Raw genomic sequence first — 24,861 nt, forward strand, 5'->3', positions numbered from 1 at the left:
AAGCATTGGCTCATCTGTAGCAGAACAAAGGTGGAAGAGATGCAGAGCACCAGACAACCAGGTAATAAAAATTCAGCTAAAATTATTAACAAATTGATAAAGGCTGAGTGAGTGTGAGCTAGCAAAACCCCTGGGACTCATAGACACAAGGGGATTTCATAGCCACTTACAGGCTTTTCTCCACAGATCTCCACGACACTCAGGAGAAAGACTGGAGGTAAGGCAGGAGAGTAGAGAAAACCTCCTTTCTTGGTGCAGTCCTGGGAGCAGCAGCCTCATCTGCAGAAAAGGCATAAAAAGCTCTGACTGGACACTTCTCCCCTACTCAACAAAAGCCTAAGCCATGTGGGAGGGGCAGCAAATCACGTCACCACCAAGACATCAGCTAAGACTCATTGCTGTTGCAATAAGGGTAAAAGAAAAAACCTCTACTCCTAGCAGACAGGGTATAAAACAGTCTTGAGCCCATCATACTCGATGAATACTATCAGAGGTCTACTATCACTGAAGAAAGGGCGAAAAAATTTATCCTGCACAAGGCCCACCAGACGCAAGGCAGAGCACAAATGCCACGGGAGAGGACAGGATCACTGAGAAAGCCCCACCAGGGAGAATAACAGACAGTGGAACTGTTAAAGATTACAGAAGACGAGGGCAACAGAGAACATTCCTGTCCCCTATTCCCATAAACAAATACTAAACACATCGTACTCAAAACTCCTGAAAGCCAGAGATAAAGAAAAAACACTGGAGGCAGAAATCATTTTACCTTACTCCCAAGGTATCCTTGACTCTGTCACAGCTCAGTTGTAGAACTTTATGTTGTAATTACTTGGGCCTTTGTTAATCTTTCCTAATAGACTATAAGCTCTTAAAAAGTAGAGCACAACCTTATTAATTACCTCTGCATCTCTCAAAATCCTTTGGCCATAAGAGGCACTTAAAGTATATATTAAATTGTTAAATATGAAGCAAAATAACAAGATACCATCATCTCATAAATCTATAACATCTCTTTGTTTTCCCAAACATGAAGACCATTCCCTTAGCAGGTAGCTGAGATACCTACTAAATTGGAAATCAGCTACAAGACCAGAATCCAAAATGTTTAGAGAGAGAAAGGGCAACAGAACACAAGCAAATCAGGTCTTTACAGATAAAGAAAACAAAATACCTGAGAGGATGAGACATTTTTCATTCCAAGTCCTTATTTGCAGAACTTCAGCTGCCTTGCCCAGATGGAGCCTTGGTTTTGTTTTGTTTTAAATATATATTTTGTTTTAGAAATGGGAAGAAGCTCAAAATTTTCTTAGCTAAAATCTGAAGATTTAAAAATTTCACTCAGGGGCTGGCCCCGTGGCCGAGTGGTTAAGTTCGCGTGCTCCGCTTCGGCGGCCCAGGGTTTCGTCGGTTCAGATCCTGGGCGCGGACATGGCACCGATCAGCAGGCCATGTTGAGGCAGCGTCCCACATGCCACAACCAGGACCTACAACTAAAAAAGTATATACAACAATGTACTGGGGGGGATTTGGGGAGAAAAAGTAGGGAAAAAAAAAAGATTGGCAACAGTTGTTAGCTCAGGCTCCAATCTTTAAAAAAAAAAGATTCAGTGAAAGGAACCTTAAAGTTTCCCCAAAATAGAAGTCTTTCCTGGAACAAACTTACTTTAAAATATTACCAGTATTTCTGAAATAGGGAAAAAAGGAGAACAGCACTTAGGCCCTGGCAACTAAACCAAATACAAAGCTTGCATGTTCTAATGCTCATTATGTTATTATTTAGTTTTTTATTTTTTAACTAAACTAAAATATAGATGACAATTATATGAATTTCCTAGGATAATTCCATGAGAAATTGGTCTTAGAAAAATTCCCCAATTGCTCCTTGCACAAATGTATCAAATAGAACCAAAGTGAAAGAAGAGCTCTCTTCTCATTTCAAGCATCATTATTTACCTTGATGCTGCCTCACCCACTGGTCAAATGTGCCTCTCTTTTCAAGTATTTGTCTTTTGTAATAAGAACAAAATACAAGAGTGACCTCTAAAGAAACCTGACAAAGTGGAATACCACAAAGCTACTAAGCAAACTGTCAACGAAAAATTACCCAGAACGATACTACCAGTACTATATATTAAGGGGTCATAATTTATCACTTTATTTTGAATGCCAGAGTGTTTAAGAATTGTTGGCATCCAAAAACAATCTTACTTTGGTCACTGAATCATAAAGGAAATGCAACCAAATCCTGACACCCTAGACACTACAGCACATTGCTCACTGTTCTTCCCCTCTGCTAAGCTGCAGAAAAAAGGAGAGAAGGAAGGAAGGTAGGAAAGAAGGAAGGAAGGAAGGAAGGAAAAGGGATTCTTTACAAGGAAAGAATAAAGCACTTACACTTCATAGGACTTTCTAGCCACAGATGCCAGGTGCTACCCACTGAAATCCAGGCTTGGACTAAGCTCCACATTTCTGAAAGGACCATCTCAACCGAAGCCTGGGGCTCAGAGTCAGCAGGAGGAAGCTGCAGCTCCCACTAGCAGCACATTTCAAAGAGGCTGCAACAAGAGAACATTATCCATTTAAGCATCTAATTCCAATCTTCCATTCACAAAGCAGTAGCAGAACAGGCCTTTATATCAGTCTTTTCAAAAGATATTTCCATGACTATGTGATGAATATAAAGCAGGCTATGGCCCAGCAATCTTTTCACTAGCATGCTCTAAGTCTTTCATTATACTGCACAGCAGATCCTAAAGTACTTGCCCCCTTTTTGCTTTAATGGTGCATTATTGCTCCAAGACTCACTTCTACACCAACAGTTCTAAAACTGCCGAATCAACCGAAATCACTGAGCAGGCCCTCAACAATGCAGGCATACACCCAGATAGGAGCCTAAGGATTCATTAGCTGCCAAGAATTAGCAGCGGATTAAGGTTGCTAGTTAATCCTACACAAAAATTCCCCAAATTAAGCAGAATTACTTAAAAGACATCACTGAGGACGGAAGAGCTCTGGCAAATAGGAAATGAGGTTCTGGAAATACAAATATTTCAATGAGATTTGAAAAGTAACATAAAAGTGTCAGCTTGCTGTACTTTTTTAAGCATTTCAATTAGTGAATAATACACTTATTAAATAAAGACTTTCAAAGATTTATAGTGTACTGGAGGGAGAGGGAGACCAGGTCAGAGCACAGAGTAAGAAGAACTAAAAAACATAATCAAACAAACGCAACATTTTTGACACCTGCCCTGTAACAATGTTGTATAGAGCTAGAAAATCAGAATTTCCCAAATCAAGAAAAAATTATTTTCATGAGACAGGTAAAGAAAGAAAAACGTTTAATTTATCTGAAACAGAGAAAGCAATTATCACCCAACTATCTTAAGTTTTTGTATCTAATCCTTTACGATAACTTTACAAATTTAAGACAAACTGCTAGATCTGTCACAAGTTACTTTCTGATGGTTTGAAAGGGAGAGAAAATGGTGTGAGGGGATATTAAGAAAACTATAAGCTATGGGGCTTAAAAGATAACCATCACTACCTAAAAATGATATTTTCAAAACTCCTTGTTTTGCAAGATGGCCTGAAACACAGAAACTATGATGAAATGAAACTTAGCTAATACCTTCACCGCAGCAGTGATGAGTAAACAACTCCCACCACCAAAAGCAGAGAGCACACAAAAAATAATGATAAAGCCCTTTGCTAGCTCCCAGACGCATAGAATACTCTTGTATGCATAATCTTTTTAAAAGCAAAAAAGCTCATTTATAGAGACAAGTTCAGCCAACTTACATTTCACAGCTATTTTCAAAATAAGTGAATAGATAATTAAAAGGGAGACATTATTTCCCTTACGGGAGGGAAGAGATTTCTGGCTAAAAATAATTCTTTAAATATCAGAAGCTATTCAAATTCCAGAAGAAATACTCAAACACTCTTCAAGACAACTTTGCAAGTGCCCACGTGCACTGTTCTATCTTGATCTCAACAAAAGAGATCAGTAAGACCAAGTGACAGCAATGCAACTGTGGTCTTCTCAGTTTCTGATGAAATCCCAGTATTTCTCGGACAAGTGTTTTCAAACAATCCTATGTCGGAATTACCTCTGTCAAATTAATTTTGGCTCAAATCTGTAGCTGTCGGTCATGCATAATGTGGTACTGAAAAATCTTGCCAAAACTTTTTCATGACAAGTGCAAAGAATCCCTATCCCATTTACAAACCCTCAGTCACCTATGCATATGATTAACCTCAAGAATGGCCCTGAAAAAAGGCCCAAATACACTCGGATCTAGAAAACCAACTTGGGTTGGGAGTGACTGAAGCATGCATTCCTTGGTAATCACTCCACAGTGGGCCTTACTAATTATACTGAGCAGCCTTGCTTTAAAAGTAGAAAATGCCAAGCTTGAAACCATTTCATTTGAAGCAAAAGAAGCAGCCCGTGTAAGAGCTTCCTGAAAGCGAAAAATATAGAAAATGTATTTCCTTTAACTACTGGTCTCTATTCCTGTCTATCTGAGCAAATTTCATAATAATTCATATAAAGGAGAATGATGAGATTATCAGATTTATTAAGCATATGTTAATGAGATGCTGAAGTTCCAAGTTTTCATATTATAGAAATCGGAGATGTCTAGCTTAAAGCATTGTAAAAAACGTATAACAGTGTTAGAAAACTCTGAATGCTTACATAAAAACATGTATATTTTCATGTCTACTTGCAAGTATATTCTTCTGCTTTGGGGCTATCTGTTTAAATGGTATTAAACTTGGCTGAGACAGAAAATACAAACAAGGAAACAATGAATACAGGGAAAAACAAAAGAATTGTGCTATGGGCTTAAGAAAAAAATAAGTAAAAACCATAAATGTAAACGCTGTTAACAGAAAATTTCTTACCTGCCCCCCCAAATATGTTTCATATTTTCATTTTGGGAACTCTACCAAAAAGAGGAAAATTAAGTCAGTACTTTTAAGGAGTTCTACCTGCCCAACACTACAAAATTATCGCCTTTAGCAATACTGTGAACTTCTAATAAAGAGAAATAACATTTCTCTCTCGGGCTTCACCTATACAGCAATAAAACACTCTGGTAATATTTCAGTACCAGGGTACAAGCTAGAGAAATACAGCAGAGGGAATCTGAGCAATCTCAACTTACTATGAATTAGTTTTTAAGTTCAACAGAGCTTAAAATTCTATAAAACCTGGAAAACAGTATGGCAGTTCCTCAAAAAAAAAACAAACACAGAATTACCATATGTTCCAGCAATTCTCCTTCTGGATATATACTCAAAAAAATTGAAATTAGGGACTCCAACAAATATTTGTACACCTGTGCTCATAACGGCATTATTCACAATAGCCAAAAGGTAGAAGCAACACAAATGTTCACCGAGAGATGAATGGACAAACAAAATATGGTACATAATTATTCAGCCTTAAAAAGCGATGAAATTCTGACACATGATACACCATGGATGAACCCTGAGACATTATGCTAAGTAAATAAGCTAGTCACACAAGGACAAACAACTGTATGATTTCACTTATTTGAGGTAGTCAAATTCATAGAAACAGAACACAGAATGGTGTTTGCTTAGGGATGGGGGGATAAATGGGGAATTAACCATGTTTAATGGGAACAGAATTCCAGTTTTACAAGATTTAAAAAGTTCTGGAGAGAGATGGTAGTGACAGTTGCAAAACAATGTGAATGTACTAAAAGCCACTGAACTGTACACTTACAAACGGTTAAAATTTTCCTTTTAAAAAAAGGAACGAAATTTTGACACATGCTACCACATGGATGAACTTTGAAGAAATTATGCTAACTGAAATAAGCCAGACACAAAAGGACAAATACTGTATGATTCCACTTATATAAGGTACCTGGAATAGTCAAATTCATAGAGACAACATGTAGAATGGTGGTTGCCAAGGGCTGGAGAAAGGAGGGAATAGAAAGTTATTATTTAATAACTACAGAGTTTTAGTCTAGGAAGATGAAAAAGTTCTAAAGATGGGTGGTGGTGATGGTTGCACAACAACATGAGTGTACTTAATGCCACTAAACTATACACCAAAAAATGGTTAAAATAGTTCAATTTTATGTTACAAATATTTTACCACAATAAATAAAATCTATTTTCCATTTCTGTCATAAACATCAGTGCAATCAACATGAAAGAATGCTGAAGAAATATCTGGAAGGCTTTGAAAGAAAACTATGTTATAATTAGAAGATGCAGCAGTGTCCTGATAATTTTATATCCTGAATCAAACCATCAACTCTGGTCCAAGGCCTGGGAAGACAAGAAATAAACTAATCCAAATCCAGATGAATGCCACCATGTAACAGACTACCATGCCAACAGAAATACCATCAAACTCTCATTCATAGGCTCCAATACACCAATAACACAAAATGTCCCTATCTGCACTATCCAAGACTTGGAATGCGTCAGTACAAATAAGGAAGTGATTTTTAACTTTTATTTAATTTTAATTTAAATAGCCACAGTAGTCATCTGGCTATTGACTACCATATGAGATGACACAGCCAGATTAGCAAACTCTTTTGGGACAGAGTTTTTGGTTTTTATCATTTACTTATATACTCCCAGTTTCCAGCAATGCAAGGCATACAGGATTCCTATGTTCACTGAACTAATCAATCCACAGAAGTTGTATAGGAACATTTTCTATTTTGTAGAAGGCTTTCTTTTCAAAAGTATATTATGTTTTAAGGATCACTTAACTGGAGGATGAGAGCATAAGCATTTAAAAATGCGTAGATTTTCAGATACATCAAATCAATGACTGCAATTGCTAGAGAAAAACCAAAGACCCTAGGTTTCAGAACTAGGCTAAAGAATCAAGGAATTCCAAAGAGGAAAATTACTAGGAAAGAAGTTTGAAGCCAGTACTCCATGATCCATGACCTTCCTGATATATTTAGAAGAAAAATTCCCAAGGATATGTGATAAACCAAAAATGACAATGCCAACGTAGTCAATCAACGTATGACTTGATTTCACTTGGTTTGTGCTTTTTATGCTTTTCATCAATTCTTTTCAGTGTTCAGATAGAACTATAAAACTTTTAAAGTAACCTCTAACCCACACATTGTCTCTGTAAAAGCAGTCTCCTCCTTATAACCCCAATTACAAAATAGAACAAATGAGTAGCATAATTCATTAGCCCTAGAAAGAGATGGTCTTTCCTTCCATTGCTTTCTAGATTTTCTACTAATTTTGGTTACTGGAGGTGGACAAAAGAAACCACCAAGTGTTCAGAACAGTCCACTGTTAGATAGGCTTCCTTTAAGATCTGTTTCAAAATAATTTTATTTCTTTTAAAATACTTTGAAGATATGAGTGATATCTGCCTATTACATAAAACAAAACCACGGCTGTAGGCTGTTTCCAAGAATTTTGGCAGGAAAAAAGTTTAGAACAATGAACATAGATTCGTCAGAAAAATGGCTGTTTTATACAAATATTAAAGAGAAAAAAGGCTAACTCATGGCATCAGCTAAATCATACCCAAATTACACCTTTACACCAAATCTATAGTCACCAGGGTCATTATAACTACACTAAATGACTCTAACATTAGTAAAGCATGGGGCATAAGGGAGTAAGGATAATAGTTTTTCAAAATGTATATTCTTCAAGGTGGTTTTGAAACAAATCAAGCAAATTCTGTTCCTTACCAACTTCAAATTGAAAATTAAAACCTGATGCTTGTTATTACATCAAAATACTTCTGGTTAAATGTATCACTTAGTGACTACTTGGAGAAAGACTTCTTGAGTCAAGAAATTCCTCCCCGTTTCTGTACCCAAGTATTTCAAAGCATAAAAAGAGGTCAATATAAACTCATAATAAAAGTTGTTTAAAAAAAAAGGATGGAAAGATCAAAAACAGAGCATCATAGGAGGTTGAAGAATGCCTATTTTCAATTACCCATGGATATGGCAGAGAGAAGCAGCAAAAATAAATGAAATTCATAGAAAAAGACAAATCTGAGTTACCCAACTATCCCTTTGGAGGTGCCTACAAGCTACTGATTCAAAAAACATTTTTAAGAATCTATGTTTTGGGGCTGGCCCCATGGCCTAGTGGATAAGTTCAGTGCACTCTGCTTTGGCAGCCTGGGTATGGATCCCAGATACAGACCTATACCACTCCCCAGCCATTCTGTGGCAGCGACCCACACATAAAACAGAAGAAGACTGGCACAGATGTTACCTCAGGGCCAATCTTCCTCAGCAAAAAAAACAACAAAAAACAAAACAAAAAACCACATCAGGCATCTTGATTCCTTCTTAACAACCATGGTTTATTCCTTCAACTATGGGTATCAGATTATATAAACAAATAAAAGGATACGATAGCCTAGCGGGGGAGTCAAACAAATTTTCAAAAAGATGAAAAAAATGATAAATGTAATTAAATAAAGTGCTCTAGGTTTGTAGTGCAGGCAGAAGTGACTTTCAGTTGAAGAGAATCATTTATGACTCTAACTTTGAAAAGATGGGTTAGTTTCTTCACTTGAAAACAGGACTGGGAAAGAGTAATAGTAAAAGCAGAGAGATAAGAAAGAATCAAAGAAATCACAAAACTGGACAAAGGTAGCATCTTCTTCCCCCAAAAAACCATTTGCTTACTATGGGAGATACTACAGCTGTTTGAATGCTGATGGAAAGGACCGAGTAAAGAGGTAGTCTGAGTAAGTGAGACAGAGGATAACCAAAAGATCAAGGTTCCTGAGAATTCAGGAAATGAGATGCAGAGCACCTACAGCTGACAGGAGGAGAAGCAGGTGGATACATCCATACTGAAGTTTCACCAAATAACACATGAAGGGTTGATGGTATATTTAAGAAAGTGACTAGAAGGGGCCAGCCCCGTGGCCTAGTGGTTAAGTTCAGCATGCTCTACTTGGCCAGCCTGAGTTCGGTTCCTCAGTGCAGACCTACACCACTCCTCAGCAGCCATGCTATGGTGGCAAACCACATGCAAAACAGAGGAAGACCGGCACAGATGTTAGCTCAGGGCTAATCTTCCTCAAGCAAAAAGAGGAAGATTGGCAACAGATGTTGGCTCAGGGTGAATCTTCCTCAGCAAAAAAAAAAAGCGACTAGAATGAGAGATCTTGGAATCCAAATTGGGTAAACAGGAAAATAAAGATAAGACCTAATAAAGAAAAAGTAGGGGCCAGTCAGTGGAAGGTTTTGATAAAACTGAAGAACTAATGCAGGGACTTCTGTTTAACATGATTGAACTAATTGAACACATCTGTTTGCCCTCAGGTCTCCTCCAAAAATCCACTAAAATCAGAGTAAAGATATTAAAAAAAGGGGGGAGGACCCACAAGGACAAAGAGAACGGAAACATGAGTGATATTAACAAACCTGTGGAAACTAGATAGCTAACAGATGAGTTTTAACTGTCAGCAGGTCTAAGAAAGCTAAAATTTGCCTGGGGGCAGGGAGGGAGGATGGGATGGGAATGGAGAGGCCAAGGGGCAAACTGATTCATGTTGCAAAATCCTAATTAAGGCTCAAGAATTAGCAGTACACACCTGAAGGCAGATGCACAGGTGGAACAGAAAACAAAGGGTTGGGTTCAAAATCTGTATAAGCAGTTAGACTCCTAGATTTTCTCCCTGACTGTGAGTGGCCAGGCTACTATCCTCCCACCCTCAAAGAAGACTCATGGTTTACTTTGGAAAGACGGAAGTAGAGGGACTCTGGACTCTTGAACAACAGACTCACCTAAGGACAGGAATATCCTAAGGAAAATAGGAGATTAAATTAAAGCCTACATACTTAGTGATGAGATCCATCCCCCAGCTCATTCTCCTTCCTGCTACCTGCAGGCTCATTTATAACCACCAGGCAGAAAACTAGAGGAATTCTCTCCAGGTAAAAGTGCTCCAAAAAGGCCAACAGAAAGACAATGAGAGAGAAGGGGTGAAGATTCCCTTCTCAATTATCCATCAAATGAGGGAGTAATCCAAGAAAAGATCATGGGATCCAGGATTCAGCACATCCAAAACAAGAGGTGAAGGGAATTCCCTAGCATAGTGTTAAATAGAGACCTCAGGACAACAGCTGCAACAGATATGCAGAACAACCAGGCCAGACTGGAGCAGGCAGCTCTTGGGAGAAGTTTCCTTCCACCAAAAAAGGGAACAGATTACCAGTTTGAATATACTAAGAAGATATTTACACTTACTGACAGAGTTTGGGGATATATATAAAATAAAGTAAATGTGAAAAATAGAAAAAGGTAAGGATTACCACCAAAAGAAAAATTTTTGACAAAAAAGGAAATATTACCAGGATATACATATGCTAGATGGAGAGAGCCTAAATCCTCATCTTTCATAGGAGAAAGTCTATACGTAACCACTTTTTTTTTATCCTAGGCCTTGTAAAACTATTTCCATTTTACAACTTTTTTTAAAAGTATGGTTTAAAATTCTTTTAATTTTAAAAATAAAACTTTTTAATTTTGATAAAAATTAAAATTAGAGCCAGCCCTGATGGCCTAGCAGTTACAGTTTGGTGTGTTTGGCTTCAGCAGCCTGGGTTCAGTTCCCAGGCATGGAACCACACCACTCGTCTGTCAGCAGCCATGCTCTGGTGGCAGCTCACATAGAAAGAACTAGAAGGACTTAGAACCAGAATATACAACTATGTACTGGGTCTTTGGGGAGGGGGAGAAAAAAGAGAGAAAGATTGGCAACAGATGTTAGCCCAAGGCAAATCTTTCCCAGCAAAAAAATAAGACTTCAAAAAAATAAAAACAAACAAACAAAAAATTCATATGGGGCAACAAAAGACCCTGAATTGCTAAAGCAATCCTGAGAAAAAAGAACACAGCTAGGGGCCGGCTCCGTGGCCGAGTGGTTAAGTTCGCGTGCTCCACTGCGGCGGCCCAGGGTTGGGATCCTGGGCGCGGACATGGCACCGCTTGTCAGGACACATTCAGGCGGCGTCCCACATCCCACAACTAGAAGGACCTGCAACTAAGATATACAACTATGGGGGGGGGGGGGGGAATAAAGCAGGGAAAAAAAAAAAAGATTGGCAACAGTTGTTAGCCCAGGTGCCAATCTTTAAAAAAAAAAAAACACAGCTAGAGGCATCACAATCCCTGACTTCAAAACATACTACAAAGCTACAGTAATCAAAACACCATGGTACTGGCACAAAAACAGGTACACAGATCAATGGAACAGAATTGAAAGCCCAGAAATAAAACCACACATCTATGGACAGCTAATCTTTGACAAAGGAGCTGAGGGCATACAATGGAGAAAAGAAAGTCTTTTCAACAAATGGTGCTAGGAAAACTGGAAAGCCACATGTAAAAGAACGAAAATTGACCATTCTTTTTCACCATTCGCCAAAATAAACTCAAACTGGATCAAAGACCTAAAGCTGAGACCTGAAACCATAAGGCTTTTAGAAGAAAATATACGAAGTACACTCTTTGACATCAGTATTAAAAGGATCTTTTCGGACACCATGTCTTCTCAGACAAGGGAAACAATAGAAAGAATAAACAAATGGGACATCATCAGACTAAAGAGCTTCTTCAAGGCAAGGGAAAACAGGATTGAAACAAAAAAACAACCCACTAACTGGGAAAAAATATTTGCATGTAATACATCCGACAAAGGCTTAATATCCATAATATATAAAGAACTCACACACTCAACAACGAAAAATTAAACAACCTGATCAAAAAATGAGCAGGAGACATGAACAGACATTTCTCCAAAGAAGATATATGGATGCCCAATGGGCACATGAAAAGATGTTCATCATCGCTGATCATCAGGGAAATGCAAATCAAAACTACACTAAGATATCACCTTACACCCATTAGAATGACAAAAATAACTAAAACAAATAGTAACAAATGTTGGAGAAATTGTGGAGAAAAAGGAACCCTCATACACTGCTGGTGGGAATGCAAACTGGTGCAGCCACTATGGAAAACAGTATGGAGATTCCTCAAAAAATTAAAAATAGAACTACCATACAATCCAGCTATCCCACTACTGGGTATCTATCCAAAGAGCTTCAAGTCAGCAATTCCACAAGTCCCATGCACCCCAATGTTCATTGTAGCATTATTTACAATAGCCAAGATGTGGAAGCAACCTAAGTGCCCATCAACAGATGAATGGATAAAGAAGATGTGGTATATATACAATGGAATACTCCTCAGGCATAAAACAGAGCAAAATCATCCCATTTGCAACAACACGGATGGACCTTGAGGGAATTATGTTAAGTGAAATAAGCCAGATAGAGAAGGACAATCTCTGTATGACTCCACTCATATGAGGAATTTAAACATGTGGACAAAGAGAACAGACTAGTGGCTACCAGGGGAAACGGGGGGGCGGGGGGGTGGGCACAAAGGGTGAAGGGTTGCACCTACAACACAACTGACAGACAATAATGTACAAGTGAAATTTCACAAGATTGTAACCTATCATTAACTCAATAAAAAATTTTTAAAAAATAAAATAAAAAAAATAAGACTTCAAAAAAATAAAAACAATTATATGAGGTTACTTGAGATTGAGCCAGCAAACTGGAAGAAGAGTGGGATATGATCAGAACAGAACGTCTCAGTTAGTGATTGGGGGAGGGGGGGCCCTGGTGACTTTTTAATAATGACAAGATGCAGGGTACGAATGTGTGAACAGGTGGCCAAGCTAGTGACTGGGTGGGGTGGTGACTTTTTAGTAATGTCAAGATCCAAAATGTGACTGTGCGACCAAGTGATTGAGAAAAAGAAGTAAAGGAATTAAGAGGCCAAAGTGCTGGGTAAATTATCAATCCAGATGCTGAAGTTGCCTAAAAATGATGATGTGTGATTGCGCTGGATATTTTCCAGGTCCACTTGTCCACCCTTCTTTACCATGTTTTCTACCTCAGAGTGCTGACCTGTATGGACTACATCAACGGGTTCCCGTGTCCCCTACCTTCTGGTTGGGTTGTTCAATGGGGAATCCCAGGAGGAGGTTAGGAGAATAAGGTCAGGATATTTATTACTCCAGCTCCCTCCCTGCAAAGTCACCTCATGCTGACTGTATCCCTTCAACTGAAAACTACCACTCAGGGGCCAGCCCCGGAGTGGTTAAGTTCGCGCTCCACTTCGGTGGCCCAGGGTTTCGCTGGTTCGAATCCTGGGCGCCGACAGGGCACTGCTCATCAAGCCATGCTGAGGCGGCATCCCATATGCCACAACTAGAAGGAACCACAACTAAAAATACAGAACTATGTACCGGGAAGCTTTAGGGAGAAAACGGAAAAAATGAAATCTTTTAAAAACTACCACTCATCTCAAAGCAGCCAACTCCATACTTTTCCTGAGAGTTCAAGTAACTACTCCCTCTCCCATCCCTTCCAGCTTAAGGGTGTTAACATTTTGATTACAGGTTCCTACACTATCTTTTGTGGTACCACATTATACCCACATCTTTATAAATAGTACCAATATCAAATAAACCCTCCACAAATTACCCTATTTCAAGTGTACCATCTGTTCCTGTTGGGACCCTGACTGTAAATAGTGATGAAGATGATGATCTAAGACTGTAACAGAGACTAATGAAAAGTAAGAAAAGTGACTACCATTTAAATAACAATTACTAACATATTTTGAGGTCTAAGTTCCAAGAACTTTGTTAAGCTTTTCATAAGTATTAATTCATTTAATCACCACAAATATCCTATGTAGCAAGTAGAGATTTTTGTCTGGTTCATTTTCATATGCCAACTCCTAACAGTTGCTGGTACATGGTAAGCACTCAAATACTGATTTAAAATACACACAACAATAAGCAGGTTTAGTAGGGAAGAGCTGATTTTCGGTTTGGGGTGGCATTTCTCCTAGTTATACTTTGAAAACTATACAAAGATCAGGGACTTGTGACTCCCAGATGACAAAAACTAGACACTAAATAAGACCATACATGAGTAATTTTCTTCTGTAGCTTACAGTGAAGACTTACTCCTTTATCTTGCCGTAAGGACCTGGGACCTGGGTTCCCAATTTTTTTTAAGTGTAATATTCAAAGTTGCAAATTTTTAAATATTTACTATGCACTTGCAGCGTGGGGGCTGATTTAAAAGGACAGAGCACCTTTAAGGACCAGTTATGAGTTTAAAAAAAGAAATGAAAGGAGGGAGGCAAATAAAAAACACGCTTGCAAGTATAAAATGCAAAAACGAAAAAAGGTAAAGTCAGCAAGATCACCAAGTATACATACTTACACAGAATTAAACACAGCAAAGGTAAGTATGAAAATTAGAGAAGGAAGCCTAAGACACGTGAATCAAAGAATGGAGAAATACGATAGGTATGCTAGGTCGCAATTAAACCCCTCACTGGCTGCTCACAGTTATATGCAATAATCAAGGCAGCTATGATACCCATCTTAAAAAGAACCGAAAAGACAAGGTTAGAGAACCAACATGCAGCAAAATGAGAACTGCAAAGATTTTCTGAATCCAGAATTGATATTTTTTCTTTACATTATGTTGCACTCCAAAACGCGGGGAAAATTCACGTGTTTAAGAATCTAGAAACCTGCGAAGTTTCGAGAATAATGTACTCAAACTAGAGTGCAAATCACCAAGGAACAGTGAAGCGTAAAGCTACAACCTGGAAGGAATTGCCACATGCAACATTTGGACACCGAGAGGAGACAGATAAAGCATCCTTAAGTGGAAGATGGAGAAAGCCTGGGACTGGATATGACTGAAGGAAGACAAAACAGAATAGCAGGGCCTAAGAAGCAAATAGCAACGGGGAAACTTACAGAAGATCACCAGGTCGATGCCACAAGCGAGAAGTATCGGACCTACAAATCAGATTCCACGGGGTGGGGAAAGGGCCAGTTCGCGACCGACCAGCTGCGAGTAGTTTCCGAAAAGCGGCATAGATGTAGCTTCGCAGCCCCACCCCGCGGTAGCAGCTCCTCCCCAAGGAGGACCTCGCGAGGCCAACCGCCCGGCTCAGGCTCCAGCTCGAGCCTCGGTCCCACGCGCCCTTGCCCCGCGGCGCAGAACGGCCTCTCTGGGCCCCTCACCGAACGCTGCAGCTCCCCAAGCCAAAACGAGGCGCGCTCCTTTCCGCTGGGATCTGGGTCGTGGTAAAGCGCCTGCACTGCCTGGTACACGAGCTGGAGTGTCGGCTTTGCCCCTTCCATGGTGGTGGCGGTGGTGGTGGCAGCGACGGCTCTGGCTCTTCTCCCGAGGTTTCTCCGGTTGCCCCCGCCTTCGCGCTTCCTCACTGTGTTGGCCACGGCCGCTCCCTGACTGGCGCCATCTCCTCTTTGGCCGTTACCACGGCAGAGGGGTTCCCTGTGGAAGTTGCCCCCTCGGAAACACAGGTGAGATCGTGTTCAAGTTCCTGGCCTTTTTTCCGATTCTCCCACTAGACTCGAGACTTCTGAATCCAGACGCCGGTAGTCCCCTTTTCACCTGCTGACCTGCCCTCAGAAATCTGTCCCGGCAAGACACAAACCATGCAGTGTACCTAAGCCGCGTTTACCCGGACCGGAAGCGGCAGCACCAAGACCTCTGGCATACTTCCGCCTGGTGCAGTGCAAACGGCCTCTTTCCCGGCACGCCTCCTGTTGTCTCCCCGCCCCCTTCCGGAAGTGTCCTTGCAGGGCCAGGAGCCGGCAAGGAGGAGTCGGATGTGGTTCTCTCAGTTTCTTGCGTCCGAGTGGAGCTTTAGGACCGATGTGGATCCCATACCGGAGCGGCACTCCTCTGCTTGGCAATGGATCCTAGGTCTCTCCGCCCGTTTCCGATTTCTCCATCCCTCTCCAGGGAATCCTTTCTGACCTGCGTGTACGAGGTGCGTCAATTGAACCATCCTTGGAGTGTCCACTGTACTGGAAATCCAAAGGTGACTTAAGATAGGGTTTCTGTGCTGACTCCAAAGGAGGAGGCAGACACGTGATCAAATATTGTACCAACCTGAAATACGTGCCACATTGTAGTAAATCCAAAATGCCTAGAATGCCTGTTTAGCCTCCCCTTTTCCACTAGATTGTTACACCCAAAGGGTATTTCATTCTATTGCTCGGGACACTCTGAACTCCAGAGTATTTGCACACATCTTTAGGGTCAGTCTCACATTGAATTGTATTTTTATGTATGCATTTCTTTCCCAATCAAAAATCAGTGGTCTAACAATTCTCAATTAACAAAAGAAAACAGAAATCCTGGAATCTGTACTAAGGAGAGGTTTGGGACAAAAGGTAGCAGTATGTTAAAGGATTTCCCAACAATGCTGCTACTTCTTTGCAATAATAACTGCTACTATTTAGTGAATACTTACAATGTCCAAAGCACTGTTGTTACAAGATCTCATTTAATCCTTTTAACAACTATACCAACTGAATCCTCACTTGAAGGAATAAGAAGTAGGTAATGTAATTTGCCCAAGGTTACACAGTTCTTAAATAAAAGTCAGGATTTGAATCCAATTCAGTTTCTCTCCAAAGCCTGTTAAATTGCAGAGTCCCTATCATCCTGTAGTATGTTAGTTTCTGAAATGTTGTCAAGGGATTTTTAACTGCCAACATCACAATGAAACATGTTATTGTACATAGATGATACAAATTCAGACAAAAGAAAATTATTTTGGTTACCTAATTCACCCATTCATTAAAAGAAAATTTAGTAAGACCACCTTGGTCTCTGCCCTCATGGGGTTTACTGTCTAATTGCAAAGAAAGACAAGCAATTCAATACAGTTAAAAATTTCTATGAATATCCACAAGCAGAAGAATGATTTTAGACATACATTGCACCATATACAAAAAGATAAAGAGGATCATAGAACCTAAATGTAAGAGCTAGAACTAAAAATCTTGGAAGAAGACAGGAGTATATCTTTATGACCTTGCGTTAGGCAATGATTTCTTAGACATCGCACCAAAAACACAATCAGTACAAGGAAAAAATAGATAAATTGGACTTCATCAAAACTAATAACTTTTTTTTTTTTAGGAAGATTAGCCCTGAGCTAACTGCTGCCCATCCTCCTCTTTTTGCTGAGGAAGACTGGCCCTGAGCTAACATCGGTGCCCATCTTCCTCTACTTTATACATGGGACGCCTACCACAGCATGGTGTGCCAAGCGGTGCTATGTCCACACCCGGGATCCAAACCAGTGAACCCCGGGCCGCCGAGAAAAGGAACATGCAAACTTAACCACTGCGCCACCGGGCTGGCCCCAAAACTAATAACTTTTGTTATTAGTTTAAGAAAGTGAAATGACAACCCGCAAAGGGAGAGAAAATATTTGCAAATCTTATATCTGATAAGAGATTAGTATGCAGAAATTATAAAGAACTCTTACACTTCAACTATGAAAAGACAATTCAGTTTTTAAAATGGGCAAAGGATTTGAATAAATATTTCCCCAAAGAAGACATGCAAATACATATCAAAAGATGCTCAGCATCATTAGGCATCCAGGAAATGCAAATCAAAACCATAATGAGATACCACTTCACACCCACTAGAATGGCTAAAATAAAAAAGATAGACTATAAGTATTGGTGAGGACGTGGAAAAATTGGAGCCCTCACACACTGCTGGTAAGATCGTAAATTGGTGCAGCCACTTTGCAAAACAGTCTGGCAATTCCTCAGAAGGTTCAACACAGAGTTACTATGTGACTCAACAGTACCACTCCCAGGTATATACCCATGAGAAATGAAAACATCAGTCCATACAAACACCTATATGTTATGTTCATAGCAGCTTTATTCATAATAGCCAAAAAGTGGAAACAACCCTATGTCCATCAACTGATGAATGAATAAACAAAATGTGCTATATTTTTACAATGGAATATTAAATGTTAAAGGAATTAAGTACTGATACATGCTACAATGTGGATAAAGCTTGAAAACATTATGCTAGGTGAAAGCAGCCAGACAAAAAAGGCCACCTATTGTATGATTCCACTTACATGAAATGTCCAGAATAGGCAAGTCTCTGGAGACAGAAAGTGAGTTAGCGGTTGCCCGGGTGAGAGGAAGTGGAGAGAGATGAAATGTTCTGGAATTAGATAGGGGTGATGGTTGCACAACTTTGAGAATATACTAAAAACCATTTAATGTATGCTTTAGAAGGATGAATTGTATGGTATGTGAATTATATTTCAATAAAACCTCCCTTTTGGTCAACAGCTTTCCCCCCCCAAAAACACCCCACATCATACCTTACTCATCTTTGTATCCTTAAGCCATTGTGTAGTATATAGTTGGTACATAGTAAATGTTTTAACAGACTGCTCTCTTAGCTCTTTAGTCTTAGAAAAATCATTCTAGCTGCAACACAAAATGGCTTGGGCAGGGTGGGATGGCAAGAATAGAAATAAGAAACTGTTGTAATAATCCTAGTGAGGAGTGATGGCGGCCTAGAGTGAGATGTTCACAGTGAGGATGGAGATCGAGATATTTAAGATGAATTTAGAAAGAAAAATTTTGACGTGGTGATTGAGCTGTAGGGTATGAGGAGATGGAGAACCCCGGCTTCTGAATAGGGAAGCTTTTACGGCAGTGGGGAGGGGTGCAAGGGTGAAGATGAGTTTAATCTTAGACATGTTGAGTACTGAGGCACTTACGAGCCCCCTAAGGCCAGCGGACTGTTGCCTGTGTGAGACTGAAGCCAGGGACTGGGTTGAAGCTATAGATTTGACAGTCATCAGTGTTTATATAGGTGGTGGGTGAAGAAGAGGAGGTGGTTGAAATGATCCAGGGAGAAGAGGGACCAAGGCAGGGCTCTCCAGAGAAACTTTTCAAGGACTGGCAAAGTAGAGGCTAGGAAGGAGTAGCCGAGGGGAAGGTGGAGAACCAGGAAAATGTACTGTGGAGGGATCGTCTTGAAGCAGCATCAGATGCTCCAGAGAGATCAAGTACTGCTAGAACAATACATTTGAAATAAAATATTAGAAATGTATGAAATATTTGAAATACCAGAACCTCTATAACTTTTATCCTGAGGCACGATCGCTGCACTAGTAATACTGAACTCCGCTGCAAAGTTTGATGTGCCCAACACCACTCCCAGCAAAGAGGGCCCCCACTCCTTCCTCCTACAAGCAAATGAAATATGTTTTCTTTAAGCAAGAAGGTGATTTTCTTTTTTTTTTTTTCAGATTTTATTTTTTTCCTTTTTCTCCCCAAAGCCCCCCGGTACATAGTTGTATATTCTTAGTTGTGGGTCCTTCTAGTTGTGGCATGTGGGATGCCACCTCAGCATGGCTCGATGAGTGGTGCCATGTCTGCGCCCAGGATTCGAACCGATGGAACACTGGGCCTCCTGCAGCAGAGCAGAAGAACTTAACCACTTGGCCACGGGGTTGGCTCCGGAAGGTAATTTTCTGAGGGATAGAAGGAAAGAGAGGGTGAGTGTTTCTTTTACTCACTAATGGTGAGCTTACCCAAAGGTTGACTACCATACTTCAGTAAACAAGGTCCTCTCCAGTTCCATATGGGGGCTGCCATTGGGACCTCTATAAAACCTTAAATCTGCCATGGGATGGTGCTTGTGACTTGTAGCAAACTTCAGGTTACACTAAGCATAGATCATGGCCCCACAGTGTCCTCCTTAATTCTCTTCTGTCATCCCCTGACTCCCGCTCGTCCATCTTCCAAACCCCAGGGTGAGGCGAGACACTGCGCTTTGGGGAGAAGTTTCAAAGGCAGCATGGCAGAGGCCAATGGTCTTCTCCTCATGCCTATTCTTTTCTTGTTTGGGTTAGTCCTAGAATTCCTTAAAGGAATGCTCTTTTTTTCCGAACTAATTCAAATTGAGTTTCTGTCACCTGGCATCAAAAGAATTTTGATGAATAATCTGCTGTCTTAGTTCAGGCTGCCATAACAAAACACCGTAGACTGGGTGACTTAAATGACAGAAATTTATTTTCTCACAATCTTGAAGTCTGGAAGTTCAGGATCAGGGCACCACCATGGTCAGGTTCTGGTAAGAGCTCTCTTCCTGGCTTGCAGATGACCACATTCTCACTGTGTGCTTATGTGGTAGAGAGAAAGAAAAGTCAGAAGGATCTTTCTCTCTTCCTCTTCTTATAGGGCCACAGTCCTATTGAATAGAGCATGACCCTTATGACCTCATTTTTTTTTTTTTTTTTGAGGAAGATTAGCCCTGAGCTAACATCTGCTGCCAATCCTCCTCTTTTTGCTGAGGAATACTGGCCCTGAGCTAACATCGGTGCCCATCTTCCTCTACTTTATATGTGGGACACCTTCCACAGCGTGGCTTGCCAAGTGGTGCCGTGTCCACACCCGGGATCTGAACCGGCGAACCCAGGACCGCCCAAGCAGAATGTGCGCACTTAACTGCTGCGCTACCAGGCCGGCCCCTATGACCTCATTTAACCTTAATTGCCTCCAAAAGACCCTATCTCCAGACAGTCACATGGTAGGCAGGATATAGGGCTTCAACATATGAATTGGAGGGCATGCAATTCAGTCCATTGCATCTGCCAGTACCTCCACTGGCCTTGGAGAGCTAGGAGAAGGCCCTCATCTTCACCCAAAAGAATCAGATAACATCAGACGTCTTTGGCACACAGATGATGGTAAAAGCTCGGACACAGCTGTGCAGACTGCCCCAGGGGCAGAGATGTGCTGTGCTTCACCAGAAGACAATACCCTTGGATTGACTATCACAGCTCCACTGCCACACTGCCAGGAACAAGCAGCCACAATTTTCTCAGGTAGTAAAAGGACACTTGTAAGGTAAAAAGGTGTATGCATAGAAATGTCCATCCCAGGATCATTTGCCCTAGTGAAAAAATGAAAATATCCTCAATTTCCATCAATAAGGAACTGAACTTTAGGGTGTATGCAAACATCAGATACTAGGCAGCCATTGAAAATTGTCAGAACTATTGTTAATTTTTGTTACATATGATAGTGGTCTTTTGATCATATAGCAAAACGTCCTTATGTATTTAGAGATATATGCTGAAGTATTTAGGAGTGACGTAGTATAATAAAGAATATATCAGGGCTGGCCCCGTGGCCGAGTGATTAAGTTCGCGCGCTCCGCTGCAGGCGGCCCAGTGTTTCGTTGGTTCGAATCCCGGGCACGGACATGGCACTGCTCATCAGACCACGCTGAGGCAGCGTCCCACATGCCACAACTAGAAGGACCCACAACGAAGAATATACAACTATGTACTGGGGGGCTTTGGGGAGAAAAAGGAAAAAAATAAAATCTTTAAAAAAAAAAAAAAAGAATATATCTGGTCTTTGTCCCCAGTTCCTGGCACGGTGCTTCAAAAACTCTTAGAATTTCCTAAGTGATAGGAAATTTTCTGTTGTTGTGACTCCTGGTAGGCCACTGATAGCTTCAGGATTGGTGTTGATCACCAGAAAGACCAATCACGTGATTAGAGGGTTGTAACTTTGGGCCATAATGACCTCCTAGGAGGGGAGGGGAGCTGGAGATTGAGTTCAGTCACTTGACCACTGATTTAATCAGTCATGCCTAGGAATGAAACCCAGATCAAAGGTCTGGACGTTGAAGCTCAGCGGAGCTTCCTGGTTGATGAACACATTGATGTGCCAGGAGGGTGACGCACCCGGTCTCCACTGAGAGAGGTCACGGGAGCTCTGCCTTCCTCCCTGACCTTGCCCTCTGTCTAGCCTTTATGATAAAACTTTAACCATAAGTACAGCACTTAACTGAGTTCTCTGAGTTGTTCTAACAAATCATCGAATCTGTAGGGGTTGTGGGAAACCCTGAATTTGTAGCCTGTTGGTCAAGAGTGCAGGTGGCCTGCGGACCCCTGAGGTAGGGTTGACATCTGAAGTGAGGGCAGTCTGGTGGGAGACTGAACCTCAAGCCTGTGGAGTCTGATACTAACTCCAGGTAGTTAGTGTCAGAATTGAATTGCACTTCACCCAGTTGGTGTAGAAATGGAACAGTGAGATGTTCATGAAGTCTATGATTTAGTTTAACAGACATGAGCCTCCTCTTCAAAAAACAGATGAAGCACATATGGCGAAAGGTTAACAGTTGTTAAATGTGGGGGATAAGTAAATGTGTTCACTATATCATTCTCTCTACTTTTCTATGTTTGAAATTTTCCAAATTAAAAAATAGTCAAAACTAGGAAAAAAAGATCATGTCAATTTTTATTTATTGACATGAAAATATGTCAGAAAATATTATTGGAAAGAGAAACAGGTGAGAATACCCACTGATGTGAAATTATATCTATGTCTGTAACAGGCAAAGAGAGGTGTCTGGAAGGATACTCAACAAAGTGTTGACAATGGTTATCTCTGTTGATGGGATTTTGAGTGGTTTGTACTTTCTTTTTTGTGTGTCTCTTCATAGTGTTACTCCACAAAACTGGGGTTCTCTTGCCTGATGTGCATTAAAAAAGCCAATTATTATGGCATTAGCTTTTGGGATAAGAAATCAGCTTTATTTTGCAAGATCGATCTGCAAGGAGACAGGGACATATGCTCTCAGATGTGTCGCCCCAATCCAGGGTTGAGGTGCAATTTATAGGCTGAAGGGCAGGGCAGTCTGAAGTGTGGAGATAGATGACTGAAGGTAAGGAGGAGTGAGGTAATTGATAATATGCATAAGCCTCGTCAAGCTTCATGCCTCTTCACAGGATGCATGTTCACAAAATGGTGGTATTACCGTGATCTGAGGGTGGAGTTTTTAGCTCCTTGATGTCAAAAAGGTCACTTATCAAGCATTTGCACAGGCCCAGTTGATGGGTTGGTGGTTTCAACCAACCTGAACTGAACAAGGGGTCTCAGTTCCTGAAAAACCACTCTTAATTACTCTGTTGATAAGATGGGGTCAATTGAACTGGTCCTGGAGGGCCCATGGTTACAATAGCACTTATCACTTGATATAGTCCGTATTTTTTTATTTTTTGGCTAGTCTCCCCATTAACATGCAGCCTCTATGCAGACAGAGACTTTGTGTGGTCTCTATCCTATCCCCAGTGCTTTGAATGGTGCCTGGCATATTGTAGATGCACAAAAATATTTGCTAAATGCATTAATAAAGTTTATATGATTTGAGTTTTTTCTTTATAGTGATTATTTACATTTTTAACAAATATATTTTATAAAAAAACAACACAGTTGCTTTTTTCCAGTGAACACTATTCCCATGAAGTCATAACTGTCAGGGGCCAGTGTTGACTGAATCTTGGTAGCTGTTTGCCAAGAAAATGCTGCACAGCACAGACCTCTCCTGGCCCAAATTCTCCTGTGTCAATGCAAATAATCCATAACCAACCTGTAAATGAAAATTTGGGTGAGTTTATTCTGAGCCAAAATGTGAGGACCATAGCCCAGGGCCTTCCTTCTGCAAGGAAGGAAGGGCACCAAAGAAGTGGGGTGTACAGAGTGGTTATATACCCTCAAACAGCATGTTTCACATATGATTGAAATGTCCCTTTTACAATAATCACAAGACTGCTCTGTTGGCACGGCAATTGATGGACACAGCAGGGTGGCAGGTCTGCTGTCTCGAGCTGGGTGGTCACGGGTGAGAGCTGGGTGGTCGCAGTTGAATGCAGCGATCAGTTCCTAGCCTAGGGAAAGATATTTATCCTTAAGGAAATGCCAATGTGGGGGAAGTTGCACCTTCATCTTAAGGCCCTTTGTTCTTGTCTTTGGGACATAGCAAATGCTTAAAGCAGATACACAATGCATGCTCAAGGGCCATGTCAGTCTCTTATGGAAAAACAAAGTCAGGCTGAATCAGGGTTATACTAAATGGCTTCCTCATATACTCCGATATATCCTATTGCTTGCCATTTATTTGTCACCTGGCTACTCAACCCTTGGGGTACATATTCTAGACTAAATTCCTCCAGCTGCACAACCTAAGACAGCCATAAACCAAGCACTGAACAAGTCTCCTTTCCCTCAATTAAGCCCACATTCAGGGCTCGTGTGCTGAGGACAGCATCTGCCTTTGTCTGGTTCTCAGCTCAGAACTGCCTTCAATGTGGGCCAGCTTTTCACCCGATTTCACTTGCAAAGCAAATTCACACTGGTGGGAGGGGCTAGAAGAGGAGGATGGTGAATAGAGATCATGAATTCTTCTGTGTTTTCTTTGGCACTGAGGACAGAGCTAGTGTTCTATGGGATAATGAAAGCACAAATTAACTGTCCACAGTCCAAAGGAGCCTTGTTTAAAGATGTTCTGAGGGACAGCAATAACACTGGAGCGGGAGAGCACTGAGTAGGTCTGAATTTTTCTGAACATTAACAAAATGAGATTTATTTCAGAAAAGGAATATGGTACAGAGAATCTAGGAGCAATGGAAGAGAAAAAACATACACAGTTCAGTAAATGTCCACCAAGCTACCCCTGCATCCTTCTCCTTTATCCCTCACGAAGTCTTCCCTCCCCTGTTGAGCTCCTTTCTTTGGAAACCTGATATAGAAGAGGGGGAAAAGTAGCTTTCTCCCAACAAGATTAATTTGTGTGTGTGTGTGCGTGTGTGAGGAAGACTAGCCCTGAGACAACATCTGTTGCCAATCTTCCTCTTTTTTTTTTTCCTCCCCAAAGCCCCAGTACATAGTTGTATACCCTAGTTGTAGGTCATTCTAGTTCTCCTATGTGGGATGCCACCACAGCATGGCTTGATGAGCGGTGAGTAGGTCTGCATCCAGGATGTGAACCAGGGGACCCTGGGCCGCCAAAGCGGAGCACATGAACTTAATCATTCAGTCACGGGGCTGCCCCCCCAACAAGATTAATT

General features: G+C 40.9%; 1 protein-coding gene and 2 long non-coding RNA genes across 18 annotated transcripts in view; 1 reads left to right on the forward strand and 2 right to left on the reverse strand.

The window, feature by feature from the left end:
- The window catches only part of TNPO3 (transportin 3), an 87,425-nt gene extending 71,667 nt beyond the window's left edge, over positions 1 to 15,758 (reverse strand). Inside the window, exons 1-4 of one of the 16 annotated variants that reach the window (XM_070617674.1) lie at positions 15,149 to 15,625; positions 2,398 to 2,558; positions 1,175 to 1,493; positions 171 to 279 (exon numbers count right to left, since the gene is read on the reverse strand). Coding sequence is in view for 2 of the 16 variants with exons in the window: in XM_008511989.2 (XP_008510211.1) it covers positions 15,149 to 15,268 (120 nt within the window). In the remaining 14 variants the exon portion in view is untranslated. Of the gene's footprint in view, positions 1 to 170; positions 280 to 1,174; positions 1,494 to 2,397; positions 2,559 to 14,878 lie in introns of those variants that run through there. The other 15 variants (XM_070617675.1, XM_070617673.1, XM_070617680.1 and 12 more) reach the window with 15 other exon arrangements.
- Positions 15,725 to 18,375, forward strand: LOC139083065 (uncharacterized). Its single transcript, XR_011539570.1, has 2 exons — positions 15,725 to 15,924; positions 17,085 to 18,375. It is a non-coding gene; the product is annotated as an uncharacterized lncRNA (long non-coding RNA).
- A 962-nt stretch (positions 18,376 to 19,337) lies between these two features.
- LOC139083066 (uncharacterized) overlaps positions 19,338 to 24,861 on the reverse strand; it is a 51,354-nt gene continuing 45,830 nt past the window's right edge. The window contains exon 4 of the long non-coding RNA XR_011539571.1: positions 19,338 to 19,470. This is a non-coding gene — a long non-coding RNA (uncharacterized lncRNA). The remainder of the gene's footprint in view (positions 19,471 to 24,861) is intronic.

The sequence above is a fragment of the Equus przewalskii genome, chromosome 4 (assembly GCF_037783145.1).
Source record: "Equus przewalskii isolate Varuska chromosome 4, EquPr2, whole genome shotgun sequence".
Taxonomy (NCBI): Eukaryota; Metazoa; Chordata; class Mammalia; order Perissodactyla; family Equidae; genus Equus; species Equus przewalskii.